The 27,972-nt window shown below is 39.8% G+C and overlaps 3 protein-coding genes and 1 long non-coding RNA gene across 4 annotated transcripts; 3 read left to right on the top strand and 1 right to left on the bottom strand.

The window, feature by feature from the left end:
• Nucleotides 1-2: 2 nt before the first annotated feature.
• LOC103403401 (nucleolin 1) lies at nucleotides 3-3,403 on the top strand (the record flags this gene model as incomplete). Its single annotated transcript, XM_008342226.4, has 12 exons — nucleotides 3-209; nucleotides 303-351; nucleotides 535-713; nucleotides 847-957; nucleotides 1,148-1,255; nucleotides 1,680-1,799; nucleotides 1,903-1,976; nucleotides 2,050-2,167; nucleotides 2,281-2,375; nucleotides 2,466-2,556; nucleotides 2,649-2,740; nucleotides 3,187-3,403. Coding segments are annotated over exons 1-12 (1,287 nt in total), but the record flags the coding sequence as incomplete, so codon positions are not given.
• Nucleotide 3,404: 1 nt separating this feature from the next.
• Nucleotides 3,405-3,835, top strand: LOC139192841 (uncharacterized). The gene is made up of 2 exons (XR_011577287.1): nucleotides 3,405-3,484; nucleotides 3,598-3,835. It is a non-coding gene; the product is annotated as an uncharacterized lncRNA (long non-coding RNA).
• Nucleotides 3,836-4,123: 288 nt separating this feature from the next.
• On the bottom strand, nucleotides 4,124-7,583 carry LOC103403402 (endoglucanase 5). Its single transcript, XM_008342227.4, has 8 exons — nucleotides 7,189-7,583; nucleotides 6,900-7,112; nucleotides 6,405-6,605; nucleotides 6,224-6,310; nucleotides 5,964-6,128; nucleotides 5,594-5,717; nucleotides 4,892-5,482; nucleotides 4,124-4,657 (listed from the first exon to the last, which is right to left on the bottom strand). Exons 1-8 carry the CDS (start codon nucleotides 7,405-7,407, stop codon nucleotides 4,368-4,370), a joined length of 1,890 nt encoding a protein of 629 aa, XP_008340449.1. The 5' UTR covers nucleotides 7,408-7,583; the 3' UTR covers nucleotides 4,124-4,367.
• Nucleotides 7,584-9,758: 2,175 nt separating this feature from the next.
• Nucleotides 9,759-27,794, top strand: LOC103403403 (uncharacterized). Its single transcript, XM_008342228.4, has 13 exons — nucleotides 9,759-10,335; nucleotides 10,439-11,165; nucleotides 11,278-17,258; nucleotides 18,244-19,754; nucleotides 19,891-20,154; nucleotides 20,453-20,673; nucleotides 20,755-21,026; nucleotides 21,699-24,732; nucleotides 24,810-24,942; nucleotides 25,248-25,768; nucleotides 25,873-26,781; nucleotides 27,034-27,216; nucleotides 27,319-27,794. Exons 1-13 carry the CDS (start codon nucleotides 9,986-9,988, stop codon nucleotides 27,514-27,516), a joined length of 14,304 nt encoding a protein of 4,767 aa, XP_008340450.2. The 5' UTR covers nucleotides 9,759-9,985; the 3' UTR covers nucleotides 27,517-27,794.
• The last annotated feature ends 178 nt before the right edge of the window (nucleotides 27,795-27,972 follow it).

The raw sequence follows: 27,972 nt of genomic DNA, 5'->3' as shown, positions 1-27,972 counted from the left end.
AAAAAAAATATCAAACGCTCGCGGCGTACCTGTCCTAAACCCTAACCCCTCACACCAGTTTCCAGCTTATATAAACATAATAGAGGGAGCATCGATTATTTTCTACTCTCACTCCCACCGCTCTCCTCAAAACCCTACAACCCTAAACCCTAGGTTTTTTGAGAGCGGCCTCCCAAATGGGCAAATCAAACAAGAAATCCGCCACCAAAGTATGCTTCTTTCGAACTGCTTTTGCTTCGTCAAGTCTTCGATTTTGTTTCGATGATTTCTTCTTACTGATTGTGTTTTGATTATCTGTACAGGTTGAGGCTCCTGCTGTAGTTGTTCCAGCTCCTAAGTCTGGAAAGAAAGGTATCGATTCTTCTCGAGGTTTTGGGAAGTTTTTTTTTTTTTTTTTTAAGTTTGATTTACTTGTTATGTTCTGAGAAAATTTGAAGCTTAAATTTTTTGCATGTTTGTTTGTTTGTTTTGCGATATTTTTTTGTTTCGGATGTCGGTTATGGAGTTTGTTTTGGTTGTGGTTGTGTTGAGAAGGTAAGAGAGGAGCCGGGAACGAAATAGAGAAGGTTGTGAGCGCAAAGAAGCAGAAGGTTAATGAGGGTGTAGAGCAGGCCATTCAGAAGAAGAAAGTGGAAGCAAAGACTCAGAAGAAGAAAGTGGAAACTAGTAGTTCCGAGGAGGAGTCCGATGTGTCTTCTGACTCTGACGTGAAGGTTTATTACGCTACACACTTGTTCCTAATAAGACTACTGATGCACATGTACTACTGTTGATTTATTGTGTTTGATTTGTGATTTGGACATAGACTCGCCATTTTTTTAAGTGTTTGTTACTGCTTGGTTCTAGGCTCCTAAATCTAAGGTAGCTGCTCAGAATGGTCTAGCTGCTGCTATAAAGAAGAAAGAAGTCTCAACCGAAAGCTCAGATGAGAGTAGCGATGAATCGGAAGATGATGATGTGAGTTTTTGGTTTTCCAAACTTGGTGCCGTAGATTTTTTGCTACGGGTTATTATATGGGACATGCACCTGAAAATTGAGTCGGTCATATCTGTATATTTGGGGTACAGTATGTTGTGTATTTTATTCTTTGTTAGATTGGGAAAGGTACCCTTTGGTTGATAGTGATCCTCAACTTTTGTGTTTGTAGGAAACCCCTGCAAAGGTTACTGGCCAAAAGCCTGCTGCAGCTGCTAAGAAGGGTCCATCAGTGGCTGTTAAGAAGGCAGACACTAGCAGCTCTGGATCTGAAGATGAGGTGTGTGCTCATGCTTAAATATTTGTATCATCTGAAGAAATTACACTGTAGGATGAACTGTTTGAATTTGGGATTTTAGTACTATTTTGAATCCTAATCTTTCTAAGCATGTTTAGGAAGTTGTGAAAAAAAGTATCTACTGTAACCCCTTAAGGAAAGGATGTTTCATGCTCCTCTGATGATAGTTCAGAGGGAGTGAAGGTTTGATTCTTTTTAAATTCCAATTGGAATGTGTTGCAGCTAGTAAACTAGTTAGCCCTGCAATGTTTGATGCTGTAGTTTTTATCTAGTGTCACATGTGAAGCCAGAAAGCCCTTGTAATGTTTCTCTTTTTGGTGGATAGGATAAATGTTGGTTTTCTTGTAAACTTCAAGGTTTTTAAAGCGGTTTGATGATAGTATGTAGTAAATTTATTTTGTTGCAGGGTACCACAAAGGATGAGGATTCAATTGACTCTCTAGACTCTGATGAGGATATGGAGGATACTGGCTCTGATGGTTCAGAAGAGGAAGTCAGTTCCGACAAAGAAGAGGATGATGAACAGGTAATAATATTGAGCTAGCGTTGTACATGATATTAGTTGGTTTTAGGTGATGTTTCAGCTTGCCTATCATAAATGTTCTAATCTTGTAATAATGTTTGTGCAGCCCAAAACCCCAGTTACTTCTTCTAAGACGCTGTTTGTTGGAAACCTGAACTTCCGTATCGAGGAACATGATGTGTATGTGTATACCTTGATCTAAGCTTGTGTTATGTTTTAGGTTTCTTTTATCTAATAGTTTTATTTTATGCAGGAGGAATTTCTTCAAAGATGCTGGCGAAGTTGTTGATGTCCGTTTTGCCTCAGATCCTGAAGGGAAGTTCAAGGGCTTTGGGCATGTGGAGTTTGCCACAGCAGAAGAAGCAAAGAAGGTTTGACTTTTCTTTTGGTATTTCTTGACATTTACCATTTCTTCGGAATCTGTAGTATTGCTGTTAATCATTTTTTATTATGTTGCTAAACTATTAAGCATTTGTTATTGCAGGCTCTTGAATTTAATGGTTCAGAATTGCTTGGTCGTGATGTCAGACTTGATCTGGCTCGTGAAAGGGGCGAAAAGGGTGCTTATACCCCTACCGGGTACATTTGGACTCCTATCTGCTACATTTGTTGTTTTGTTTTTGTGTTGTCATCCATTAATTTTGTTACTTTTATTGATAATAATTTCAGGAGTGAGAGCAACTCACATCAGAAGGGACCACGTGGTGCCTCCAAAACAATATTTATTCGAGGTTTTGACAGCTCTCTTGGGGAGGATGAGGTATACACTGCTCAAGGAATTCTAGCTCTGTTGTCTAATTAATGGTCAGATGCTCATATTCTTGTTCAAATGTAACTAGTTTTATTTTACAGATAAGGAGCTCCTTACAAGAAGTTTTTAGTTCTTGTGGTGAGATAACAAGGGTCTCCATCCCCAAAGATTATGAGACTGGCGCCTCTAAGGGGTTTGTACAATTTCTTTTGCTGATTTTTTATGTATTTTTCTAGCCTGCTACATATGCGATTTTATCTCTTTGTTTTTCTTTTTCGATTGGGTGGTTGTTATTTTACACATTATGTGCCTTCTTTGACATTTGATTCATCTCAAATTGTCATTGTTCGTGTTTTGTATTTTTGCGTGACTATTTCATTGTGGAATTAACATATGCCTTATTATCTTAGTATTAGATGATTTTTACGGATTATTTTTTGGTTTTCAACATGAATTTATTAGGGAGTTTTGAGTCAATGTAAAAGTTACCTCGGGTTAATGTGAGTTTTTGTTAGAATTGGCACAACTGAAAGGTAAAATTTGGTCGATTTGGCCTCTCAATGAAATACAACTGTTTTGATAACTCTACCTGATTTTCCTTACGTGTTGAGACTGATAAATTGTCTTCATAAACTGCAGAATGGCTTACATGGACTTCACGGACGCAGACAGCTTCACCAAAGCTCTAGGACTTGATGGAAGTGAATTTGGAGACAGTTATTTGAAGGTGGAAGAGGCTAAACCAAAAGGTGATTTTGGTACTCCCAGGAGCAATGATAGAGGACGTGGTGGAGGACGTTTTAGCAGAGGTGGGGATCGGGGACGTGGTTTCAGAGGTGGGGATCGGGGACGTGGTTTCAGAGGTAGACGTGGCGGCAGAGATGGTGGACGTGGTAGAGGACGTGGAAGAAAATATACCTAGCTGCTCGCGGAACAGGTTGGCAGCGTTATTCTCTTTTTTAATGAAGTGTGTAGGTTGTGGATGCAATGCTCTCAATAAATCTTAATAAGTTCCATTTTTGTGATTCTCATCTTGTACTTTTGTTGCAGGAAAAAAGACGACCTTCGACGACTGGTAGACGACTGAGTAGTCGGGGTAAAAGAGAATGTGGAGACTTATGTATTAGCTGTTAATTTTACTTTTTTGTTATCTTAAATCTTCAGATTCATGTCTGGTTGACCCTTTCTTCGACATGAACTTTAGCGTAAGAGTGAAACAGTTGAATTCTTGGATTTTAGATGTCATGAATTAATTTTGAGCATTAATATAGTAGTTTATTACATACAATTTTTGGACCTTTGGCCAGCACTTCCCTGTTGCGTCCTAGTGTTGTTGCCCTGTTGGGACCTTTTGAGGTTCTTCCGTTGGTACTATTAGGTAAAAAGTTCTCACTTTTTAAGGACATTTACCTTGCCCAACTTGGTGCTTTTGTTTGATTCCTAGATGGTATTTTGAAATAGGTATTTTTACACAATAAGATCGCCATAATAATTGGATATCCGAACTCGAACTTTGAGTCTAACATCACATGTGAAGCACACCGCTTAGTCGTGATGCTGGTTGCAACTTGCAAGATGACTAGTCTTATTAAATTTTGAATAACATTAGGATTTTCGCTTGCGGGCTGCTTGCAGCTTACAAATAATATTGACATCAAAATTTTGCCTAAAATTTCATCACCCTGGGCCAAATGCATAACTTTTACACGAGGGACGTTGTTTTTTTTTTTTTTTTCCTAATGTTACAAATATCATAATCAGAACCGTTGTTTGGAATGTGACGGCAGCTCGTTTTTGTTTTGTTCTTGGTTGGAACAAGGTTAATGGTAGCTTACGATGGAAACGTTTGCCTGAGAACCACCTTGGACGTAAATGAAAATGCACTCAGAGCCAGGCTGCAAGACCTTGTGCCATTGAGGAAGCTCGTAGATGTTCTTTTCTGGTGTTGGGATGAGACCCCACACAGATCCTTTGAGATCTTCAATCTCCAGCTTCACATCCGATATCGGTTTCTGCGATGTGTTCTTCAGTACCACCTTGTGGCGATAATATGTTGTTTTCCCAACCGTCCATGTGTTGCCGATTGAGTGAATCAGTTTGATAGGGGTCTCTGCAAAATATTGTAACAAAACTTGTTATTAACACTCTAAAATACTATATTTGTGTTAGACTGAGATAAGTCAGTTCCACTTTTATTAAAAAAGCGTGGTCATTAAATGTGGTTTAAGTAACGGTTATCATTTTTATGTGAAAAGAGTGCGCAATGACTTTGCTAGAGTGCAAATAACAACTCATTGTCGTGTTACCAAAAATGTAAAATGTCAAACTATGAGTAGTTAGTTACCTGGAGCTTGTACTGGATTTTGTTCTTCATGGTCATTGGCACCTTCTCTTGGTATGGTTGGCTGGGAGTTTGGGGTGCCTTTATTATAACTTGGATGGATGCCATTCAAACTCTGCAACTTAGACAAGAGGCCAACAAGGGGACCGGTGCCGGAAAGCGTAGGCTCGGTCTGTTCATAACTAGAGCGGTCGTCGGAGAAGTTGTCATTCTGGTCAGGGCCTCCCACAAGGGCACCGTAGATGACGTTGGGGTTTGCCTCGGGGCGCTGGTACCACGTCTCAAAACCTTGCACACATTCGACCGCAGAGTGGAGAGTAAAAACAGAGGGCATTGAAGCGCCTCTGTGGTGGACATGGACTGGATAATTTTGTCCAATCCCAACTATGTAGCTCATGGAATTGGGGTTTTTGCCGAGTATGTAGTCCGCCTGTGACTTGGCGAAGTTGAGGAGCTCTTGGGGTTGGGCTTGGCCGTCGGGACAAGTTAGCTTGGCGTTTGCGGCGGAGAGATAATCGGAGTAGACGGCTAGGAGAAATGTTGCTGACGTCACGTACTGCAAGTTGTTCCATTCCCTCACGTACAATAGTCCTCCTGGTATATTTTTAATTTAATTTGGTTAATTAACAGTAACAAAACATTTGGATTAATCAAACAGTAATTATTTGATTAGTATTTGAATTAAGACTTAATAAATTAAATTACCAGGAGTTTTCTGGACATTGTAGCCATCGTTTTTCTGGAGACAAGCACATGCAAAGTAATCTGCTTTGGCCTGATATTGCTTTAGTGTGGAAGTGTATGCACCGCCTCTTCCCTCCAACAACACCTGCAAGTTATGATGAAATGGCTTAAACTCTTGAGACTCACTATATTTGGTAGTGTTTCTGAAACTGCTAAAAATGTTTACGATAAAAGACGCTCTCAAAGCACTTTCAAGTGTTTTTTTTATGGGGCACTTAGATTTGTAAGAAAGTTTTGATTATGTTTTTAGTAAAAGGACTTCACTATTGAAAACGTTTATGAGCATAAGTGTTTTCTGCAAAAGCAACTCTAAATGAGCGTAATTAGGTACCTTTGAGAGAAGGATTTGGACACCAGCATATTTGTTATCCCAAGAGAATTCTTTGACAGCCCATCCAGTTCCGCCCATATACACGGCGTTGTCCACCACATACTTGAGGTAGTACTGATCGTTCGTCGCTTCGAACAGCCACGCCGCCGCCCAAAGTAGTTCATCCTTCACCAAATTAATTACAAACAAAAACATATTAATTACGAAAAATAAGATAATTTGTTGGGAAAAATTAATATATACATGTCGGATGCACCTACCGAATAGCCTGATGAAGTGTAGAAATTCTTAGCAGTGCCAATGGACTCGTCATATAGACCTCTGAATCTATCCGCAAATGTGAAGAGCTGCAAACAATACATTTTTGCACATTAATTGCTGAGAACAGGAAGAAAAAAAGGTAAGATATTTGTTTTCAGCCGATCGAAACAAATTACTTACCTGTTTTGCATGAACTAAGAGGAGAGCAGAGTAGGAAGAGTTGTAAGGCTTGAAAGCTATGGCGGCCGATGCCAAGGCGGCTGCAGTTTCTCCGGCAAGGTCCGAACCGGGATGGCTTTCGTCAGTCTTGTAAGCAGTTCTTGGAGTTGTCATGTCTTCTGCACGCTCCCAGCAATAGTGATCCGAGTCCCCATCTCCTACCTGATAATAATTTACATTTGCATGCAATCAGATAAACTAGAAAACATCGGGTTGGTTTGATAATCATTTCACTTAAGTTTTCATAATCATTTCGTTTAAGTTTTCAACTTTTGAAAACTGAAAAACGAAATAGTTATCAAACGGAGTCTTAAACAAAGTCTTTGATTTTCTTTTGTCGAAATTAATAGTTTTAGGTGGTTTACCAATATCAGTTCAATATATAGGAACTTAATTACTTGTATCACAAGAGAGAAAAATACATGCATAGGTGACCAAACAGGTGAAAATACATACCTGTCCCCAGAGAACATTAGGTTGTGGATGTGCTTTCATGAAGTAGTCAGTGCCCCATCGGATGGCCCGTAAGGTTTGACCCAGTTGCGCTAAATCCGAAATTTCCTTTCTGTATTCAACAGCTCCCCATGAAAGCATTGTCACTGTAAACGCCATCGGCAGTCCAAATTTCACATGATCACCAGCATCATAATACCCTCCTACCAAGTTCACCTGCACAGAAAATCATGTCCCATATATTAATTAATCGATCATATAGTAAAAAGATTAATGTAAATAGATATCTTACCCCTTGAGCAAGGCCGTCCTTGAGTCCCGAGTCGCCGCGCCAGTTGACACGCTGAGTTTCCGGCAACTTACCTGACCTTTGTGCCTCGAAAAACATCAAGGTCTTGTCCAGGGCCTCGCCGTAGGTGAAGTCTGTCGCGGTGGCTGATTCGAGGTGGAGAATTCCGAGTAGTAGCAAGGCTAGCAAAACGCACGGTGCAAGGTTGCAGTTCCTCGTCATGACTACTGACACACTCAGGCGCGGTGGCTTAGGGGATGTTGAGGTTAACACTATTTGGTAGCTCTAGTTGTGCATGCATGTACTGCACTTCTATTCTCCTTATATACAAAATAGAGAACAAAGATGAAGAATTTAGGTCCCAACTATTCTGCAATCATTCTGCAGGAGTAGCCATCACGTTGTCATTGACAATATCTATATATCTATATATATATATATATAAAATAATTATATGTATGTATATATATGTATTTATTTATACGTATTAATACACACACACACACACATATAATTGCAGGTACGCAATTAGAGTAGAGCTTCCCACGTTGTATTGCGCACGTTTGAAGAGTGCAAATTCAACTCTTTGGATAATTGGATATGGTGCCGCAACCTGTATGGTGTTAGTATATCTTGGTGTTGGCTAACAAATCTATCTGCCATCTGGATCGTCCATCAACCGTTGATATTTGTTTAGGTCAACTCCATCGACCATTGAGCTAGCAGCGTTTTTTTTTCAAGAGATTGGCATTAGCTAAGTTGGTTAAAAATATTTTTTATTTAGACTACTGGTACGAGTTTAAATTAGATCGCTAATTAGTTTAGATGCCACTAACAAATAGCTTTGGGCATTTTGTCAGTCAAGAAGACAACATTTTTAGAGGAAGGTTTCTTTTGAGGATTTGAAGATGACGTGTCAAGCTTTAAAAAGAGACATTTTGGAGCCATTTTTAAGTTGTTTTGGTCCGATATGTCTCTTTTTAAATCTTGACAATTTGGTCCCAAAAAGTTTCTTTTTAAAGCTTAAGATGTCATTTTCAAATCCTCAAAATAAATCTTCTTCCTCTAAAAACGCCATATTGACTTCATATGAAATGGAAGGTGTTACTTGGATGACTTCATCTTAACACAACACAATTGCATGTGTTAACAGTGTTATATTGACTGATTAAAATCCACACGAAATAGATAAGTGGAGTTGGATTTTTTCAAGATGAGAGTGAGAGTATATTTTTCTCAACATTTTTAATCCAACTGCTGAGCAAATTGCAAATTGAAATTAATAAATTTTCATAAAATTAAAAAAGAGACATTATTCAATGTAGTATAATCTGCCCGACATATTTTGGTATCCTGATTTTGTCTGCTTTTTGTGTCCTCCAGCTCTTTAATTTAAAATTTTCATCACATGCGAGTTTGATTGAATGTGCATTTGTTTTGGAAAAGGATCCTCGCTGAATTCTTTTTCTGGAATCTCGTGATCGTGATCGTTCATCATACATCGTCAAGTCATAAATCATTTGAAAATTTAAAATTTAAAATTAAATATAAATAGTACCTAACAAAAACCGACCGCACAATGTACGATGAACAATCATGATTATGAGATCCTCAATAAAAGTATCCTTTTCCATTGTTTTGGTGCACCAAACACTACATGCGCACGTAGAAGCTCCCTCCACCCCTTTCTTTTTTCTGTTTTTTTTAGTTGACAAAAAGATGAGAGATTCTTGTGTAGAGAAGCCGGCACCAATTAAATTCATAAAAGAATGACATCCTTGTATTTGGAGATAACTTCTCCGAGCAATGTGAGAAAATTTTTCGTAACAAAGACACAATTTTAGTGAAAGCACTTATTTAATAGATGTTTGTCATTTATAAAAATTGGATCACTTGTTCAACATATGTTAGCAATATGATACTTTTGATTACGAGAGAGTATATCTCTTTTGCAACCAAGACATACTCTTGGTGACATAACCCATTCAATACATATTTGACACATATTCAAAACGATTGTTTTGCATTTTTCTTCGGTTACAAAAGAGTTTCCTCGAATTTAATTAACTTATTTGAATTTTGAGATTTTCATTAGATGTTGACTTGGGGATATGGCCTACATGAAACGGGCTTCTGTATATATTGATAGCAAAAGAGGCCAAAGAAGACGGTTATAAGGCCTAAAACGAAGATATAGTTTTAGTGAAAACACTTGTTCAATAGATGTTTATCATGTCTTGAAAAAGTAGATCGTTCGTTTAACAGATGCTTGAAAGATGGTGGTATGTTTGGTTATAATAGAGCATCCCTTCTTGCAACCAAGACATACTCCTAATGGCATCCCCGTTCAATAAATTGTTGACACGTATTACGAAAGTGTACAACAATTCCAAAACTAATTTGTTACAAAAGAGCTTCCTCAGGTTTCATAAACTAATTTGGATTCTGAGATTTCCTAATGTGGCCTTGGGCTGTTGGGCTTACGGATTGCGTGAAACAGGCTTCCATATAAATTGATAGCAAAAGAGGCCCAATAAGAAGGTTATAAGGCCCAAATAAGAAAACAAACAGTAATCGGAGTTCTTACATTGCGTTTCACGTCACTGTGTGCGTCGGTGTGTTCCGACCTCTCCAAATTTCCCCGTTCATTTTCTCGTAGTCTCCCTCCCGCAATTGAAAATCCACTCACCTCCTTGCTCTCGGTCCTCCTGTGTAATTACCTCAAATTCCATGGCGGTGGTTATAAGTAAATAAAAAATAAGCAACGATCAAAGCTCGCCGGAGAAGACCAAGATACAGAATGGCGTCTCCGGCGTCGACACCGGAGTCGATCTTTCTCGAAGACTTCGGTCAAAAGGTTGACCTGACGCGGCGAATCCGCGAGGTTTTAGTGAACTACCCAGAGGGGACGACGGTGCTCAAAGAGCTCATCCAGAACGCCGACGATGCCGGCGCTACCTCCGTCCGACTCTGCCTCGACCGTAGGCTTCACGGCACCGACTCCCTTCTTTCGGCGACCTTGGCGCCGTGGCAAGGCCCCGCGCTTCTGGCCTATAACGATGCCGTTTTCACGGAGGAAGACTTTGTAAGTATTTCGAGGATCGGCGGGAGTAGCAAGCATGGCCAGGCCTCAAAAACCGGCCGATTCGGGTAATTTCTTTTCCATTTTCTTTAATTTCTGTGTAATGCTTGCTGTTGGCGGGAAATTGAGACTTAGGGTTCTGATTTTCTTTAATTTCTGTGTAATTTTCAGGGTTGGGTTCAACTCAGTGTACCATTTAACTGATTTGCCGTCGTTTGTGAGTGGGAAGTATGTGGTGTTGTTTGATCCCCAAGGCATGTTTCTGCCAAAGGTTTCGGCATCCAATCCCGGAAAGCGGATTGACTATGTTTCTTCTTCAGCTATCTCTGTGTACAAAGATCAGTTCTTGCCTTACTGTGCTTTCGGTTGCGACATGAAAACACCATTTGCAGGAACTCTATTCCGTTTCCCTCTGAGGAATGCAGACCAGGCGGCAACCAGTAAGCTTTCTAGGCAAGAGTATTCCCAAGACGACCTTTCTTCCTTGTTTGTTCAGCTTTATGAGGAAGGAGTTTTCACCTTACTTTTCCTTAAAAATGTCATGCGTGTTGAAATGTATGTGTGGGAAGACCGGGACTATGAGCCCAGGAAGCTTTACTCCTGCTCGGTCAGTTCTGCCAGTGATGACATTGTTTTGCACCGGCAAGCAGCGTTGAGATTTCCCAAGTCGGTAAACTCTACAGAGAGTCAGGTGGACTGCTATTCAGTAGAATTTTTAAGTGAGGCAACAATTGGGACCCAATCTGAGAAGAAGACAGATAGTTTTTATTTAGTGCAGACGCTGGCATCCACATCCAGTAGGATTGGTTCTTTTGCAGCTAAAGCTTCTAAGGAATATGATATTCACTTGCTGCCATGGGGATCAGTTGCAGCTTGCATATCCGATAATTCAGCACATGTAATTTGTGATTTCTAATACTTTCATGGTTTCTCTATTTAGTTGCATTTGAGTTACTTTCCTATTTATAAGATCTAGTAGAACTTTATTGGTGTAATGTGATTTTGTGCAGACTCTCAAGCTTGGTCGTGCATTCTGCTTTCTCCCTCTGCCTGTAAGGACTGGCCTCAATGTGCAAGTTAATGGATACTTTGAGGTCTCTTCAAATCGTCGTGGCATTTGGTATGGGGCTGACATGGACAGAAGCGGGAAAATCCGTTCTGTATGGAACAGGCTTCTTTTAGAAGATGTTGTGGCACCTGCTTTTACGCAACTTCTTCTTGGTGTAAGGGGACTGCTAGATTCCAGGAACTTGTACTATTCCTTATGGCCTAATGGTTCTTTTGAAGAGCCGTGGAATATTCTTGTTGAGCATATATACAGAAACATTTCTAGTGCTCCTGTGTTGTATTCAGATCTTGACGGTGGAAAATGGGTGTCACCAATTGAAGCTTTTCTACATGATGAGGAAGTTACTAAGATTAAGGAACTTAGCGAGGCCCTGATTGATCTAGGAATGCCTGTTGTGTGTTTGCACAATGGTCTATTTAACACGCTCTTGAAATATGCTTCCAGTTTTCAGCAGAAGGTGGTTACTCCTGATGCAGTACGTTGTTTTGCCAGAGAGTGTAGATCTGTTTCTACCCTGGGAAAATATCACAAGCTTGTACTGTTGGAATATTGTCTTGAAGATTTGCTTGATGCTGATGTTGGAACGCATGCATATAACCTGCCCTTGCTTCCACTGGCAAATGGTGAATTTGGATCATTGTCAGATACCTCCAAAGGAATTTCTTACTTTGTTTGCAATGACTTAGAATACATGCTACTTCAACATTTATATGATAGAGTAATTGACAAGAACATTCCCAACAACGTACTAAGTAGACTCTCTGCTATTGCTAAGTCCTCAAAGGCGAATCTTGTTATTTTCAATATTCAGTGCTTCCTTCAGTTTTATCCAAGATTTGTACCTGCTGATTGGAAATACAAAAGCAAAGTATTATGGGACCCAGAATGCTGTCATAATCACCCCACTTCAACATGGTTTATGCTATTTTGGAAGTATCTTCGGAATCAGTGCGAGAAGCTATCATTGTTTAGCGATTGGCCCATTTTGCCAACTACTTCTGGCCATCTGTACAGAACCTCTAGACAGTCGAAATTGATCGATGCAGAAAAACTTTCTGACAAGATGAAAGAAATACTTGTTAAAATTGGTTGTAAGATCCTGAACCCCAATTATGGAGTTGAACACTCAGATTTATCTAATTATGTAAGTGACGGTAATGCTGCAGGGCTTCTCGAGTCTATATATGATGCTGTCTCTTTAAATTATGGCAGCGTAGTAACATGTTTTGATAATTTGGAAGCCAAAGAGAGGGATGAACTTCGTGCATTTTTTCTTGATCCGAAGTGGTATTTTGGAGACTGTTTGCATGAGTCTGACATAAGAAATTGCAAGAGGCTGCCTATTTATAAAGTCTATGGTGGTGGATCTACTCAAAGATTCCAATTCTCTGATCTTGAAAATCCGCAGAAGTACTTACCACCCTTAGACATCCCTGAGTTCTTTCTTGGAGCCGAGTTCCTTGTTAGCTCCTCAGATGTTGAGGTTGACATTCTGTTAAGATATTTTGGCATTGAGAGAATGGGGAAGGCACGCTTCTATAAGCAGCAGGTGTTAAACAGAGTAGGGGAGCTACTACCTGAAGTTCGTGACAGCATTGTTCTTTCCATTCTGCAAAACCTGCCACAGTTGTGTGTTGAGGATGTATCTTTCAGGGATTATTTGAGAAATTTAGAATTTATTCCAACACTCGTTGGTGCTCTTAGGTGTCCTACTGCATTATATGATCCTCGCAATGAAGAGTTATATGCACTGTTAGAGGATTCTGATTGTTTTCCCTATGGTTCTTTTCAAGAGCCTGGTATTTTGGACATGCTACAAGGCTTGGGCCTTAGAACATCTGTGACCCCTGAGACGGTCATACAAAGTGCACGACAGGTAGAACGGCTAATGCATGAGGATCAGAAAAAGGCCCATTTAAAAGGCAAGATACTTCTGTCCTACTTAGAAGTTAATGCAATGAAATGGATACCCCATCCTGTAAATGATGATCGAGGAACAGTGAACAGAATGCTGTCACGAGCTGCAACCACATTCAAGCCTCGGAACTTGAAGTCTGACCTCGAAAAGTTCTGGAATGATCTTCGGCTGATCAGTTGGTGCCCAGTGGTAGTTTCTGCTCCATTTCAAACGTTACCATGGCCTGTCGTGTCATCCGTTGTTGCTCCACCGAAGCTTGTAAGATTGCAAGCAGATATGTGGCTTGTTTCAGCCAGCATGCGAATACTTGATGGAGAGTGTTCATCCACAGCACTATCATCTGCTCTTGGATGGTCTTCTCCACCTGGTGGAAGTGTCATTGCAGCCCAACTACTTGAGCTTGGAAAAAATAATGAGATTGTGAATGATCAGGTTCTTCGTCAGGAATTAGCCTTGGCAATGCCAAGGATATATTCAATGCTGACAGGATTGATTGGTTCAGATGGGATGGACATTGTGAAGGCTGTTCTTGAAGGTAGTCGGTGGGTTTGGGTGGGAGATGGATTTGCAACAATAGACGAGGTTGTTCTTAATGGTCCTGTTCATATGGCTCCCTATATACGTGTCATACCAGTCGATTTAGCTGTTTTCAAGGAATTATTTATAGAGCTTGGTATTCGAGAATTCTTGAACTTTACCGATTATGCTAGTATTTTATGTAGAATGGCTTTGAAGAAAGAATCATCTCCTCTCGATGCACGGGAAATGAGAGCAGCCTTATTGATTGTACAGCATCTGGCTGAAGTTCAGATACAAGACCAGAAAGTTAAGATTTATTTACCAGACATGTCAGGCAGATTATACCTTGCCAGTGACTTAGTTTATAATGATGCTCCGTGGTTGCTTGGCTCAGAGGATCACGATAGCCTTTTTGGCGGTCCACCTAATTTGGCACTGACCGGAAGAACAACAGTTCAGAAATTTGTGCACGGGAACATATCTATTGATGTTGCAGAGAAGCTTGGTGTTTGCTCTCTGCGCAGGACCTTGCTAGCTCAGAGTGCTGATTCTATGAATTTGAGTTTATCTGGAGCTGCTGAAGCTTTTGGACAGCATGAAGCCTTGACAACTAGACTTAAACACATTCTTGAAATGTATGCGGATGGACCTGGAATTCTATTTGAGCTGGTTCAAAATGCAGAGGATGCAGGAGCTTCTGAAGTAACCTTTCTCCTGGACAAAACTCAGTATGGGACTTCTTCTGTTCTTTCACCGGAAATGGCAGATTGGCAAGGCCCTGCTTTATACTGTTTTAATGACTCTGTCTTTGGTCCCCAAGATCTCTATGCAATCTCACGCATTGGCCAAGAAAGTAAACTAGAGCAGCCTTTCGCAATTGGGAGATTTGGGCTGGGTTTTAATTGTGTCTATCATTTCACAGACATCCCCACATTTGTTTCTGGTGAAAATATTGTTATGTTTGATCCTCATGCCTGTAATTTGCCTGGGATCTCTCCATCACATCCCGGCCTTCGAATTAAATTTGCGGGAAGAAGGATTATGGAACAATTTCCTGATCAATTTTCTCCTTTCTTACACTTTGGGTGTGACTTGCAACATCCATTTCCTGGAACCCTTTTCCGGTTTCCACTCAGGAGTGCCAGTACTGCTTCCAGAAGCCAAATAAAGAAGGAAGGATATGCACCTGAAGATGTCATATCCCTGTTTGCTTCATTTTCTAAAGTTGTTTCTGAGACTTTGCTTTTTCTACGTAATGTAAAAGTTATCTCTGTTTTTGTGAAGGAAGGAAGTGGACATGAAATGAAACTTTTACATCGCGTCCATAAGCATTGCAATAGTGAGCCCGAAATGGGCCCCAATGGACAGCAGGATGTGTTTAGCTTGTTTGATGGGAATCGGCATAGCGGAATGGATAAAGATCAATTCCTAAAGAAATTGAGAAAGTCAATGGACAGTGATTTGCCATATAAATGTCAGAAGATTGTAATTACAGAAGAAAACTCATCTGGTAGTTTATCACACTCCTGGATAACATCTGAGTGTCTAGGTCGTGCACAAGCTAAGAACAAAACTGCAGTTTTGAATGACAAGTCCCAAAGTTATATACCCTGGGCATGCGTAGCTGCATATTTACAATCTGTCAAGGTTGGTTCGGGAATGAGCGGTATCCTGGAGATGAATGATGCCAGTGCTTCAAATGCGTTTCAAGTCTCCACAGGTTCTTTTCAAGATAGGAAATATTATGAAGGCCGTGCCTTCTGTTTCCTACCACTTCCAATTAGTACTGGTCTCCCAGCACATGTTAATGCATATTTCGAATTATCATCAAATAGGAGAGACATCTGGTTTGGTAGCGACATGGCTGGTGGTGGAAAAAAACGCTCAGATTGGAATATGTATCTTCTTGAGGGTGTTGTTGCCCCTGCTTATTGTCGCATGCTAGAGAAGGTAGCACTGGAGATTGGCCCATGTGATTTGTTCTTTTCACTTTGGCCTGAAACAAGAGGATTAGAACCCTGGGCTTTAGTGGTGCGGGAACTCTACACTTTCATTGCTGACTGTGGTCTTCGTGTATTATATACAAAAGCTCGAGGTGGTCAGTGGATCTCAACAAAACAAGCCATATTCCCTGATTTTACTTTTGACAAGGTAGATGAGCTTATTGAAGCATTATCAGACGCTGGTCTTCCTCTGGTCACTGTTTCGAAGCCAATTGTAGAGAGATTTATGGACGTTTGCCCCTCATTGCATTTTTTGACACCACAGTTGTTAAAAACTTTATTAATTCGAAGGAAACGTGAATTCAAGGGTAGAAACACAGTGATATTGACCCTTGAATATTGCTTACTTGATTTGAAGATACCGGTCCAATCTGCTGGTTTGTATGGTTTGCCGTTACTACCCCTTGCTGATGGTTCATTTACAACATTTGACAAGAATGGGGTTGGGGAAAGAATATATATTGCACGAGGGGATGAGTATGATCTTCTCAAGGATTCGGTTTCTAATCAACTTGTAGATTGCGGAATCCCAGAAGGAGTTTATGAGAAGCTATGCTTCATAGCCCAAAGCGAGGCCTCAAATGTTTCTTTTCTGTCTTGCCTTTTACTGGAGAAACTCCTTTTGAAATTACTTCCAGCAGAGTGGCATCATGCAAAACAGGTGACATGGGCTCCTGGTCAGCAGGGTCAACCAAGTTTAGAGTGGATAAGACTTCTCTGGAGCTATTTGAGGTCATCTTGTGATGACTTGTCGCTTTTTTCTAAGTGGCCAATATTGCCTGTTGGGAATTATTGTCTCCAGCAACTAGTTGAAAATTCAAATGTAATCAAGGATGATGGGTGGAGTGAGAACATGTCATCTTTGTTGCTGAAAATAGGATGCGTTTTCCTGAGGCAAGACCTTCCGATAGATCATCCACAGTTGAAAATTTTTGTGCAGTTGCCAACAGCAATTGGCTTATTAAATGCACTTCTGGCGGTTGCAGGTAGGTCAGAGAACATTGAGGGGCTTTTTCACAATGCATCGGAAGGAGAGATGCATGAACTTCGGAGTTTCATTCTTCAGTCCAAATGGTTTATCGAAGAAAAAATGGAATATAAACATATAGACATCATAAAACACCTTCCTATGTTTGAGTCATATAAAAGTAGAAAACTTGTAAGTTTGAGTAATCCTATCAAATTGCTTAAACCTGGTGACATTCAGGAGGATTTTTTGAGTGATGACTTTGTACGGGCAGAATCAGAAAAGGAAAAAAGTATTCTGAGAAGATATTTAGAGATCGAAGAACCCTCCAGGATGGAATTCTACAAAGATCATCTACTTAACCGCCTGCCAGAGTTTCTTTCAGAGCAGGGATCTCTTTCAGCTATTCTGCATGGTGTACAGCTTTTAGTTGAAGCAGATAATTCTTTGAAATCTTCACTTTCTGAAATACCTTTTGTCTTGACAGCCGATGGGTCTTGGCAGCAGCCCTCCAGGTATAACTTACGTGGTATAAGTTTCTATGGAATATATATGTTTCTTTCTTATAATAAAAATAAACCTCTTGAGTCCTATTTATAGGTTATAAGCTTTAGGTTACAAATTTACAATTGAACTTCAAACAGCAAACAATACCCTGACACAAATAGCAGAGAAGAGAGTCAAGAGACTTCTAATTTAGTTTTTTTTTGTGTTACAGTTTCTAGTACTAAATACTAATTACAGTGGATTCTTATGGTTTGGTCTTTGGTGCAATTTAGCGTTCTTAATCCTAGTGGTCTTCTTGACCACGTATTTTGTCCTCTTGTTTGATTGTCTTTTGCAATAAAATACTGTCTTAGTAAAAAAAAAAAAAAGAGGGTTCTTATATTGTCAACGTTGTTTATTTTATTTATTTATTTTATATAAGCAAGTTCAAGTTGGTGAATGAATAAGTACAATTTGCTCAAATTCCATGAGTTAGTGTTGAACCAAGATGAAATCCATCTTGTTATTATTCATTTCTAGTGCTGTTTATTTGTGCTGTCCTAATATTAGATTAGGCATATGCTGTGGTGTAGATATAGGTAGGGGTTTTTGATTTTTTGAACAAAGTGACAGAGTTGTAGTTTGAGTTTGTTTTTTATGAGATTTATATTAACAGGATGGTGGACATCTTGTTCCCTGACTGTTTATACCTTGTATTTTGATTACTATTATTATTAACAAAGTTTGGTATAAATAAAAAGACCAAGATTTTATCCAACACCTTTGGAGCTATAAGATCCTTCTTAATATTGATGCTTAGAATTTTACATGTATGTTGCTCTTCCATATCTATGTAAATGGTATCAAGATGATGTATATAAATATGTTTTTTACATTAGTTTTGAAGTTCCAAGGTCATCTGTTAACACCACACACTATTTTCACCAACGTGCGCCGTACATCCTTTAATTAGCTTATGGTTATAATGCTATTTGATATATTATTGTCTCACAGGCTCTATGATCCTCGAGTGCCTGCACTAAGGAAGGTGCTACACAGAGAAGTGTTTTTCCCTTCTGACAAATTCTCAGATACAGAAACTTTGGATATTTTAGTTATGCTTGGACTCAGAAGAACTTTGGGCTATTCTGGTTTGCTCGATTGTGCTAGATCAGTTTCTTTGTTGCATGATTCTGGCAAATCAGAGACACTAAGCTATGCGAGGAGGTTGCTTGTTTGTTTAGATGCTCTTTCACTTAAGCTCTCGATTGGCGAGGAAGGAAATCTTGATGAGTCAAAGAATTCAATTTTCCACAAGGACAATGCAGCTGAGGATGGTGATGTTATGCATGATGAGTCTCTTAACAGAAATGGGAACCAAATTTTAGAGGATTTGGACATAGATTCTTTCATAAGTAATTTCATTGATGATCAGCCAGAAGAGGATTTTTGGTCTGAAATGAGGGCTATTGCTTGGTGTCCTGTATGTGCTGATCCACCTCTAAAAGGAATCCCGTGGTTGAAGTCCAGTAACCAGGTATCACCCCCATGCAAAGTGAGACCTAAATCCCAGATGTTTGTGGTATCCTACTCAATGCATATACTAGAGGGTGAATGCTGCTCGTTGTACCTGCAAAAAAGACTTGGTTGGATGGATCGCCCAAACATACATATTTTATCCACACAGTTGACTGAGCTATCCAAGTTATATAGACAGCTCAAATTACATCCATCTGATCTACCTGTTGTTGATACTGCACTTTCTGATGGAATTCCATCACTCTATTCAATGATGCAAGAGCATGTTGGCACTGATGAATTTGCGGAGCTAAAATCAGCATTAGATGGTGTTTCCTGGGTTTGGATTGGGGATAACTTTGTTGTTCCAAATGCTCTTGCATTTGATTCACCTGTGAAATTTACTCCATATTTGTATGTTGTTCCATCTGAATTATCGGAATTCAGAGATCTGCTCATGAAATTAGGTGTGAGAATTAGTTTTGATATTTGGGACTATTTGCATGTCTTACAACGATTGCGAAATGATGTGAAAGGATTCCCGTTGTCAACAGATCAGTTAAATTTTGTCCATTGTATCCTTGATGCTGTAGCAGATTGTTGCTCAGAGAAGCCACTTTTTGAAGCATCTAACACTCCAATCTTAATTCCAGATTCTTCTGGAGTTCTTATGGATGCTTGCAATCTTGTGTATAATGATGCACCATGGATGGATAGCAGTACTCCCATTGGGAAATATTTTATACATCCAAGTATTAGCAATGATCTGGCGTGTAGGTTGGGGGTACAATCACTTCGCTGCCTCTCCTTAGTTGATGATGACATGACTAAAGATCTTCCTTGCATGGACTTTGCTAGAATAAAAGAGCTTTTGGCATCACATGGGGACAATGACCTTTTATTGTTCGACCTACTTGAGTTGGCAGATTGCTGCAAAGCCACTAAGCTACACCTAATCTTTGACAAGAGGGAACATCCTCGCCAGTCTTTGTTGCAACACAATATGGGTAACTGAAATATTTATATAATTTATTGTTGAATGAGTTAATTTATTTCCTAACATTTTATTAGGTGTAATGTTCTTCTAGTTGCAAAGCATATGAATTAAGCTTAATTTCGTTTACAAAAATGTGATTACTGCAGGTGAATTTCAAGGGCCTGCCCTATTAGCCATTCTAGAAGGGGTTAGCTTGAGTAGAGAGGAAGTAAGTAGCCTCCAATTTCTACCTCCATGGAGACTAAGGGGCAGTACACTTAACTATGGTTTGGCTTTGCTTAGCTGTTATTTTGTCTGTGATCTCCTCTCAGTGGTTTCTGGTGGCTACTTATACATGTTTGATCCTCGTGGTTTGGTGCTTGCTGCACCGTCAACCTGTGCTCCTGCAGCAAAAATGTTTTCTTTGATAGGTATTTGTTCATAGGCCATTCATTCAATATATTGTCTGCTCCCCAAGGATGATGTTGCACCCATGTTTAAACTTTTCTGATAATCATTATGACTTCCCTAATGTTTTTAGCTTTTATCTTTTCTTTTTGTAGTTTTTTAACTAACTCAGAAATGCCTCAATGATAATAGTAATAGTTTTTATCTTCTTATTGACCACTTTGTTGTGTGGTTGTGGTGTGGTAACTTAACATCATGCCACAGTTTCATCTCGTGTTGAGTAGAATTGAAGACAAGAACTTTCTAATGCTTGGTCTTCAGGTACTAATTTGACTGACCGGTTCCGTGATCAATTTAATCCCATGCTGATTGGTCACAATATGTCATGGTCATCATCGGATTCTACTATTATTCGCATGCCTCTGTCTTCTGAATGCTTGAATAATGGACTTGAACTTGGATCAAGGAGATTAAAGCAGATTAGTGACAGATTTATGGAGCACTCTTCTAGATCACTTATATTCTTAAAGTCGGTGATGCAGGTATTGTTAGTGTTTAATTTTTCTGTGCATGTAGCTATTTATCACAGCACTTTACTTCATAATACTTTTATTTATGATCAGGTGTCAATCTCAACATGGGAGGAAGGAAACCCACAGCCTTGTGAGGACTATTCAGTTAGCATTGATTTGTCATCTGCTATCATGAGAAATCCCTTTTCAGAGAAAAAGTGGAGGAAGTTTCAAATATCTCGATTGTTTAATAGCTCCAATGCTGCAACAAAATTGCATGTAATAGATGTACATTTGAACCATGGGGCTGCAAGAGTTGTTGACCGATGGCTTGTTGCACTCAGCCTAGGCTCTGGGCAAACAAGAAACATGGCTCTAGATAGGTATGTTATGGAAGAAAGTGGATTTTAGATTTTTTTATTCCCTGATCTGTGGCTGCAGAGTCTACAATTTAGAAGTTAAAAGTTGAAAATATACATGTGATGCTTCCCCTTTGATTAATTTGGGAAGTCAATACTTTGAGGGCAGGACAATTGATTGTGGAATCAGTGATTTCATATATATGGCAAACTTATACGACTTGACGGGTAAAGTTGTATTAAGTAAGCTATCAGGATCTGTAATGGCGTTTGCTTTCTGTACATTTTTAAGTGATAAATATAAATTTCTAAAATCATTAACATTTGTTGCATTCCGTGATTTAGAGGTGCTTCATATTCTTTTTTGTCAATTGGACCATCTAGGATAGACAATAATCTGAACTATCATTTTCACGCACTTTTACTCAGACTGGATTTCTCCATGCAAAAGGACTAGTCCTGTATCATGGGTCAACTGTAAAATTGTTTGACTTAACACTATAAGAATTCTTATGATTCCGGTAATGACTTTGAACCAATGGAAACTATCTTGTTTTAAGTATGGCTAGAATCATTGATCTGTGAAACTTGCTGACATGGAGAATATCCTGTTAAGGAATTGTACTTCTCAGATAAGTTTCCACAAATGGTTCTCTAAAATAACAAGCTTGATGAAATCCACCTATTTCTTTGCAGGCGATATCTCGCATACAACTTGACACCTGTTGCCGGAGTTGCAGCACATATATCCCGTGATGGCCATCCTGCAGATGTTTGTCTAGCAAGTTCTATCATGTCCCCTCTTCCTCTGTCTGGTGGTATAAATGTACCTGTTACTGTTCTTGGATGTTTCCTGGTTTGTCACAATGGAGGTCGCTCCCTTTTTAATTACCAAGAAAAGCAAGCTTCAGAAGAGACACGGGCTGATGCTGGAAATTATTTGATGGAAGCCTGGAACAGAGAGTTGATGTCATGTGTGCGGGATTCCTACATTGAATTAATATTGGAAATCCAGAGGTTAAGAAAAGATGCTTCTAATTCTACAATCGAATCAAGTGTAAGTCGTGCAATCAGCCTGTCTTTGAAGGCTTATGGAGACAAAATTTATTCCTTTTGGCCAAGGTCTAATGTGCAAAATATGGTCAAACTACAAGGAAATGGTTGTAGTTTAGTTCCAATGGAAGTGCTCAAACCAGAATGGGAATGCTTAATTGAACAGGTGATAAGGCCTTTCTATGCTCGTGTTGTTGACCTTCCTGTGTGGCAGCTTTACTCTGGAAACCTAGCCAAGGCTGAAGAGGGTATGTTTCTTTCACAGCCAGGGAATGGGGTGGGTGGTAATCTGCTTCCAGCTACAGTTTGCAGCTTTGTAAAGGAGCACTACCCTGTGTTTTCAGTACCTTGGGAGTTGGTAACTGAAATTCAAGCCCTGGGGATTACAGTTCGGGAAGTGAAACCTAAAATGGTTCGGAATCTTTTAAGAGTTTCTTCGACATCTTTTGTTCTCCGATCAGTCGATATGTATATAGACGTTCTTGAGTACTGCTTGTCTGATATTGAGATTCGGGAATCATCTAATTCAAATGGAAATTCTCTGACAGTTGACCATAGTAACTCTAACTATATCCATAGGGAAAGTCAAGTTGTCGGTAGCAGTTCTGCTCCTGTTTCAGTCCCTGTGCATAATTTTCGTGCATCATCTATGCAGAATGCTAGCAGTTCAGGAGATGCAATTGAAATGGTGGCAAATCTGGGGAAGGCTTTAATTGATTTTGGCCGAGGAGTTGTTGAGGATATTGGTAGGGCTGGAGGGCCCTTAGCTCAGAGGAACATGGTTGCAGGCAGCAGTAATAGCATCTATGGAAATGGAGACCAAAATCTTCTATCAATAGCAGCTGAGCTTAAAGGTTTACCATTCCCAACTGCAGCAAACCATTTGACCAAGTTGGGCGTTACTGAACTTTGGGTTGGGAACAAGGAGCAACAGGCGTTGATGGTTTCTTTGGCTGAAAAGTTTGTCCACCCTAAGGTATTGGAAAGGTCAATCTTGGCTGATATTTTTTCAAATGGTGTGCTACTATCATTATTAAAACTGCAAAATTTCACTCTTCAGCTACTGGCCTGTCATATGAGGATAGTTTTTCATGGTAACTGGGTGAATCATGTAATGGGCTCAAATATGGTTCCTTGGTTTTCATGGGAGAATGATACATCAAGCTTTGGTGGTGAAGGAGGTCCTTCCCCCGAATGGATAAGACTCTTCTGGAAAAATTTCAGTGGCAGTTCAGAAGACCTCTTACTCTTTTCTGACTGGCCCCTCATTCCCGCTTTTCTTGGTCGGCCAATCTTATGCCGTGTTAGGGAGCGTAATTTGGTATTCATTCCACCCCTGGTTATTATTCCAACATCAGAAGAAGGTGCCTTGGAAATGGGAGCAACTGGAAGCAATGATCTGCCTGAATCTGAATCTGTTCAAGCTTACGTTTCAGCTTTTGAAGTAGCTAAAAACACGCATCCTTGGTTGTTATCATTGTTGAATCTCTGCAACATACCTATATTTGATATAGCTTTTCTGGACTGTGCTGTTTCATGCAACTGCTTCCCTGCTCCTGGCCAATCATTAGGGCAAATTATTGCTTCCAAGTTGGTTGCAGTTAGAAATGCTGGCTATTTCTCCGAACTTACATCCCTTTCAGCTTCAAATTGTGATGCACTTTTTGCACTTTTGGCTAATGACTTTTTGTCAAATGGCTCTAATTTTAGAGGGGAAGAACTTGAAGTTTTACGTTCACTTCCTATATATAAAACAGTTGTGGGTTCATACACACGATTGCTCAGTGATGACCAGTGTATCATTTCTTCAAGTTCATTCCTTAAACCATATGATGAACGTTGTCTCTCCTATTCCACTGATTCAGTTGAATTTTCATTACTTCGAGCACTTGGAGTCTCTGAATTGCATGATCAGCAGATTTTAATAAGGTTTGGCTTGCCTGGGTTTGAAGGTAAACCCGAATCTGAAAAGGAGGATATACTAATATATCTTTACACAAATTGGCAAGACCTACAAATGGATTCTTCTGTAATTGAAGCTTTAAAGGAGGCTAAATTTGTAAGGAATTCTGATGAGTTTTGCACATATCTGTCTAAGCCCAAGGATTTATATGATCCTGGCGATGCTTTACTAACATCTGTTTTCTCTGGAGAGAGGAAAAAGTTTCCAGGAGAAAGGTTTAATTCAGATAGGTGGCTTCGCATTTTGAGAAAAACTGGTCTCCGAACTGCAACAGAATCTGAGGTGATACTTGAATGTGCCAAAAGAGTAGAGTTTCTTGGAACTGAATCCATGAAGTCCAGAGATTTGGATGATTTTGAGGATTTAAGCAATGCTCAGAATGAAGTTTCAGTGGAAGTTTGGACACTAGCTGGATCTGTTGTTGAAACAGTGTTCTCAAACTTTGCTGTCCTCTATGGCAACAACTTCTGCGATCTCCTTGGAAAAATTAAATGCATACCTGCGGAATTTGGTTTTCCAAATGTTGTTGGAAAAAAAGGTGGCAAGAGAGTACTCACTTCATATAGCGAAGCCATTCTGTCAAGGGATTGGCCTCTGGCTTGGAGTTATGCTCCCATTATTTCAAGACAAAATCTTGTTCCTCCCGAGTATTCCTGGGGATCACTCCAGCTTAGAAGCCCTCCATCTTTTCCTACAGTACTAAAACACTTGCAGGTAACTCTGGTAGTCCCTTGTGTATTCATCCAAGATGATGGATTGTATGCTAAAATCTTTCTAACATGATTTTCCAGATTGTTGGAAAAAACGGTGGTGAAGACACACTTGCTCATTGGCCAACTGCATCAGGCATGATGACTATTGATGAAGCTTCTTGTGAAGTGTTAAAGTACTTGGATAAGACTTGGAATTCCCTCTCTTCTTCAGGTAGACTCCATTCTTGGCTTTTTTTTCAATTGCTGTCTTGTGTCAATTCTTAATTCATAATCTTCACATATACTTGATCTTCTGTTTTCGTACATTATTACTATTTCTAACCTTTAGTCCAAAAAGAATAAAAAACCTTTGGTGTTGGAGGAAATATCTCATCTCAACTGCAAATTGCTGTGTTGGTTAATTCTGCCAACTCTCTTTAATTTTTGTTCTCGTTTTACTTTTTTACATTTCATAGTCCATAAACATTAGTTACTTTTAATCAGCTTTTTACATTCTGCTTTCTTTTGTTTATGCAGATAAAATGGAGTTGCAAAGAGTTCCCTTTATACCTGCCGCAAATGGAACGCGCTTGGTGACAGCAAACATGCTTTTTGCCCGTCTAACAATTAACTTATCCCCATTTGCCTTTGAATTGCCTACTTTATATCTTCCTTTTCTGAAGATTCTCAAAGATTTGGGACTTCAGGACATGCTTTCAATTGAGTCTGCGAGGGATCTTCTTTTGAATCTCCAGAAAACTTGTGGATATCAGCGTCTAAATCCAAATGAACTCCGGGCGGTGCTTGAAATTTTGCATTTTATCTGTGATGGGATTGGTGAAGACATGTCCAATGGGCCCAGTTGGACGTCAGAAGCAATAGTCCCTGATAATAGCTGCAGACTTGTTCATGCTATGTCCTGTGTGTATATTGATTCCCATGGATCCCGATTTATAAAATGCATTGACCCTTCCAGGTTAAGATTTATTCATCCAGACCTTCCAGAGAGATTGTGCATTGTCTTGGGCATAAAAAAGCTGTCTGATGTAGTCATTGAGGTAGCACGATATTCTGACACAATTACTTTTTATATTAGCTTTATTTGTTCTGGTCAAAGTAGAGTTGTCTTTATCTTTATTCAAAATTTGCTTTGTCAATGTAGGAATTAGATGACGAGGAGCATTTGCAGACTTTGGATTACGTTGGGCCGGTCCCAATAGCAGCCATCAGAGAGAAACTGTTGAGCAAGTCACTTCAGGGTGCTGTATGGACTGTTGTAAATAGCATGGCTAGCTACATTCCTGCAATTAAGAATTTATCTCTTGGTACCATACAAAACTTATTAGAAGCTGTTGCAGAGAAGTTGCAGTTTGTTAAATGCATTCATACTCGTTTTTTGCTTCTTCCAAAGTACGTAGACATTACACAAGCAGCTAAGGACTCCATCATACCAGAGTGGGTTGATGGATCCATGCATCGAACACTTTACTTCATTAACCGGTCAAACACCAGTATATTAGTTGCTGAACCACCATCCTATATTTCGGTTTTTGATGTTATTGCAATTGTTGTAAGCCTGGTTTTGGGGTCTCCTACTCCATTACCTATTGGATCTCTATTTGTCTGTCCTGGAGGCACTGAAACTGCAATTGTCGATATTCTGAAACTTTGTTTGGACAAGCAAGAAACGGAAGCAACTAGTGGCAGCAATGGTTTGATAGGCAAAGAACTGTTGCCTCAAGATGTTCATCAAGTACAATTTCATCCATTGAGGCCCTTTTACGCTGGAGAGATAGTGGCATGGCGCTCTCAAAATGGAGAAAAGCTCAAATATGGTAGAGTTCCAGATGATGTCAGACCATCAGCGGGCCAAGCACTGTACAGATTCAAGGTGGAAACCTTAACGGGTGTGATGCAGCCTCTTCTTTCTTCACATGTTTTCTCATTCAGAAGTATAGCGATGGGCAGTGAGACTTCACCAATGCCAGTGGATAATAGTCATGCAGTAGTTAATAGCAGAACTCATGTTGAAATGCCAGAAACTTCTGGAAGCGGCGAAGCAAGATCTCAGGTTTGTTCACTTCTGGTGTTGCCACCAACTCGCCATTATTGATTGTGTACTATCATGATTGCATATCTATTTAATGGAAAAATACTTGGGAACTCAGATTTTTCCCAACTCTCACATGAGGTGAGATCCATAATATTGTGGGACTGGGGAAATCACTCCAAGTGAGAATTGGGAAATTTTTTGAGAAATAGTTGTGGGTTATAGCATCTTTCTGTTGCATTTCTGTAACTCAAAATGGTTCTTTGTGGGCAGCTGCAAGCTGGCAAAGAGCTCCAGTATGGCCGAGTATCAGCTGAAGAACTGGTGCAAGCCGTACAAGAGATGCTTTCTGCAGCTGGGATTTATATGGATGTGGAGAAGCAGTCCCTACTACAGAAAACAATAACGCTGCAAGAACAGTTAAAGGAGTCCCAGACAATCCTTTTGCTTGAACAGGTATGCGATTGAACTATACGTATTTACAAATTGTTGTCGTATCCTTTTGTTACATAGTAAGCTACTAAAAAAGAAATCATATAATGGGATTAATTTGTTCAGGAAAAAGCTGATACGGCAGCAAAAGAAGCCGATTCAGCAAAAGCAGCCTGGCTTTGTCGGGTCTGCTTGACCGCTGAAGTTGACATAACTATAGTTCCTTGTGGCCATGTACTCTGTCGGAGGTGCTCATCTGCCGTTTCCAGGTGTCCATTTTGTCGACTCCAGGTCTCCAAAACTATGAGAATATTTCGGCCGTGATCAGCCTGTTTCTTTGGGGAAGAGGTTGTGATGTTTATATATATTCAGTTTCGAAAAACGATAGTCACCTCTCTTCCATTTGATTTCTCTGCTGTTTTCTTTTGCTGGAAGGGGGGAGTTAGTACGAGGAAATCATTTGAAAGCAGCAAAGGGAAAGGAAATAGGTGTTGTGAAAATATAGGAAAGTTGAATTCGATATTGATTTTTACCGTACGAGCAAAGTTTCTGTATGCCCGTCATGTGTGGTATTGTGTAAATAGCGAGTTAATTGCCCTCCATCTTCTTCACCCTCATTCAACCCTCATCACTCTCTCTCTCTCTTTTCCCTTTCTCAGTCCAGCAACTCGCTTTGGTTCGGTGAGTTGGAGAACGAGTTATCCGATTCCTTCCTGTCACTCCCCACTGATGCAGTACTATATGTTTTGAAGAAATTGGATAAAGACCCATGAAAATGAA

This window comes from Malus domestica, chromosome 16, assembly GCF_042453785.1.
Source record: "Malus domestica chromosome 16, GDT2T_hap1".
Lineage (NCBI taxonomy): Eukaryota > Viridiplantae > Streptophyta > Magnoliopsida > Rosales > Rosaceae > Malus > Malus domestica.
The sequence above is the reverse complement of the archived record's forward strand: the minus strand, read 5'-3'. Positions and strand labels throughout refer to the sequence as shown.

Bases quoted from the DNA above. Each gene is read 5' to 3' on its own strand.
- LOC103403402 (XM_008342227.4), bottom strand. From the start codon at position 7,407: ATGACGAGGAACTGCAACCTTGCACCGTGCGTTTTGCTAGCCTTGCTA. The intron at 7,113-7,188 runs GTAAGATATCTA...TTTTCTGTGCAG, and splicing joins AGGACGGCCTTGCTCAAGGG to GTGAACTTGGTAGGAGGGTA. The intron at 5,718-5,963 runs GTACCTAATTAC...CATAACTTGCAG, and splicing joins TCCAAATCCTTCTCTCAAAG to GTGTTGTTGGAGGGAAGAGG.
- LOC103403403 (XM_008342228.4), top strand. From the start codon at position 9,986: ATGGCGTCTCCGGCGTCGACACCGGAGTCGATCTTTCTCGAAGACTTC. The intron at 10,336-10,438 runs GTAATTTCTTTT...TGTAATTTTCAG, and splicing joins TCAAAAACCGGCCGATTCGG to GGTTGGGTTCAACTCAGTGT. The intron at 24,943-25,247 runs GTAGACTCCATT...TTGTTTATGCAG, and splicing joins GAATTCCCTCTCTTCTTCAG to ATAAAATGGAGTTGCAAAGA.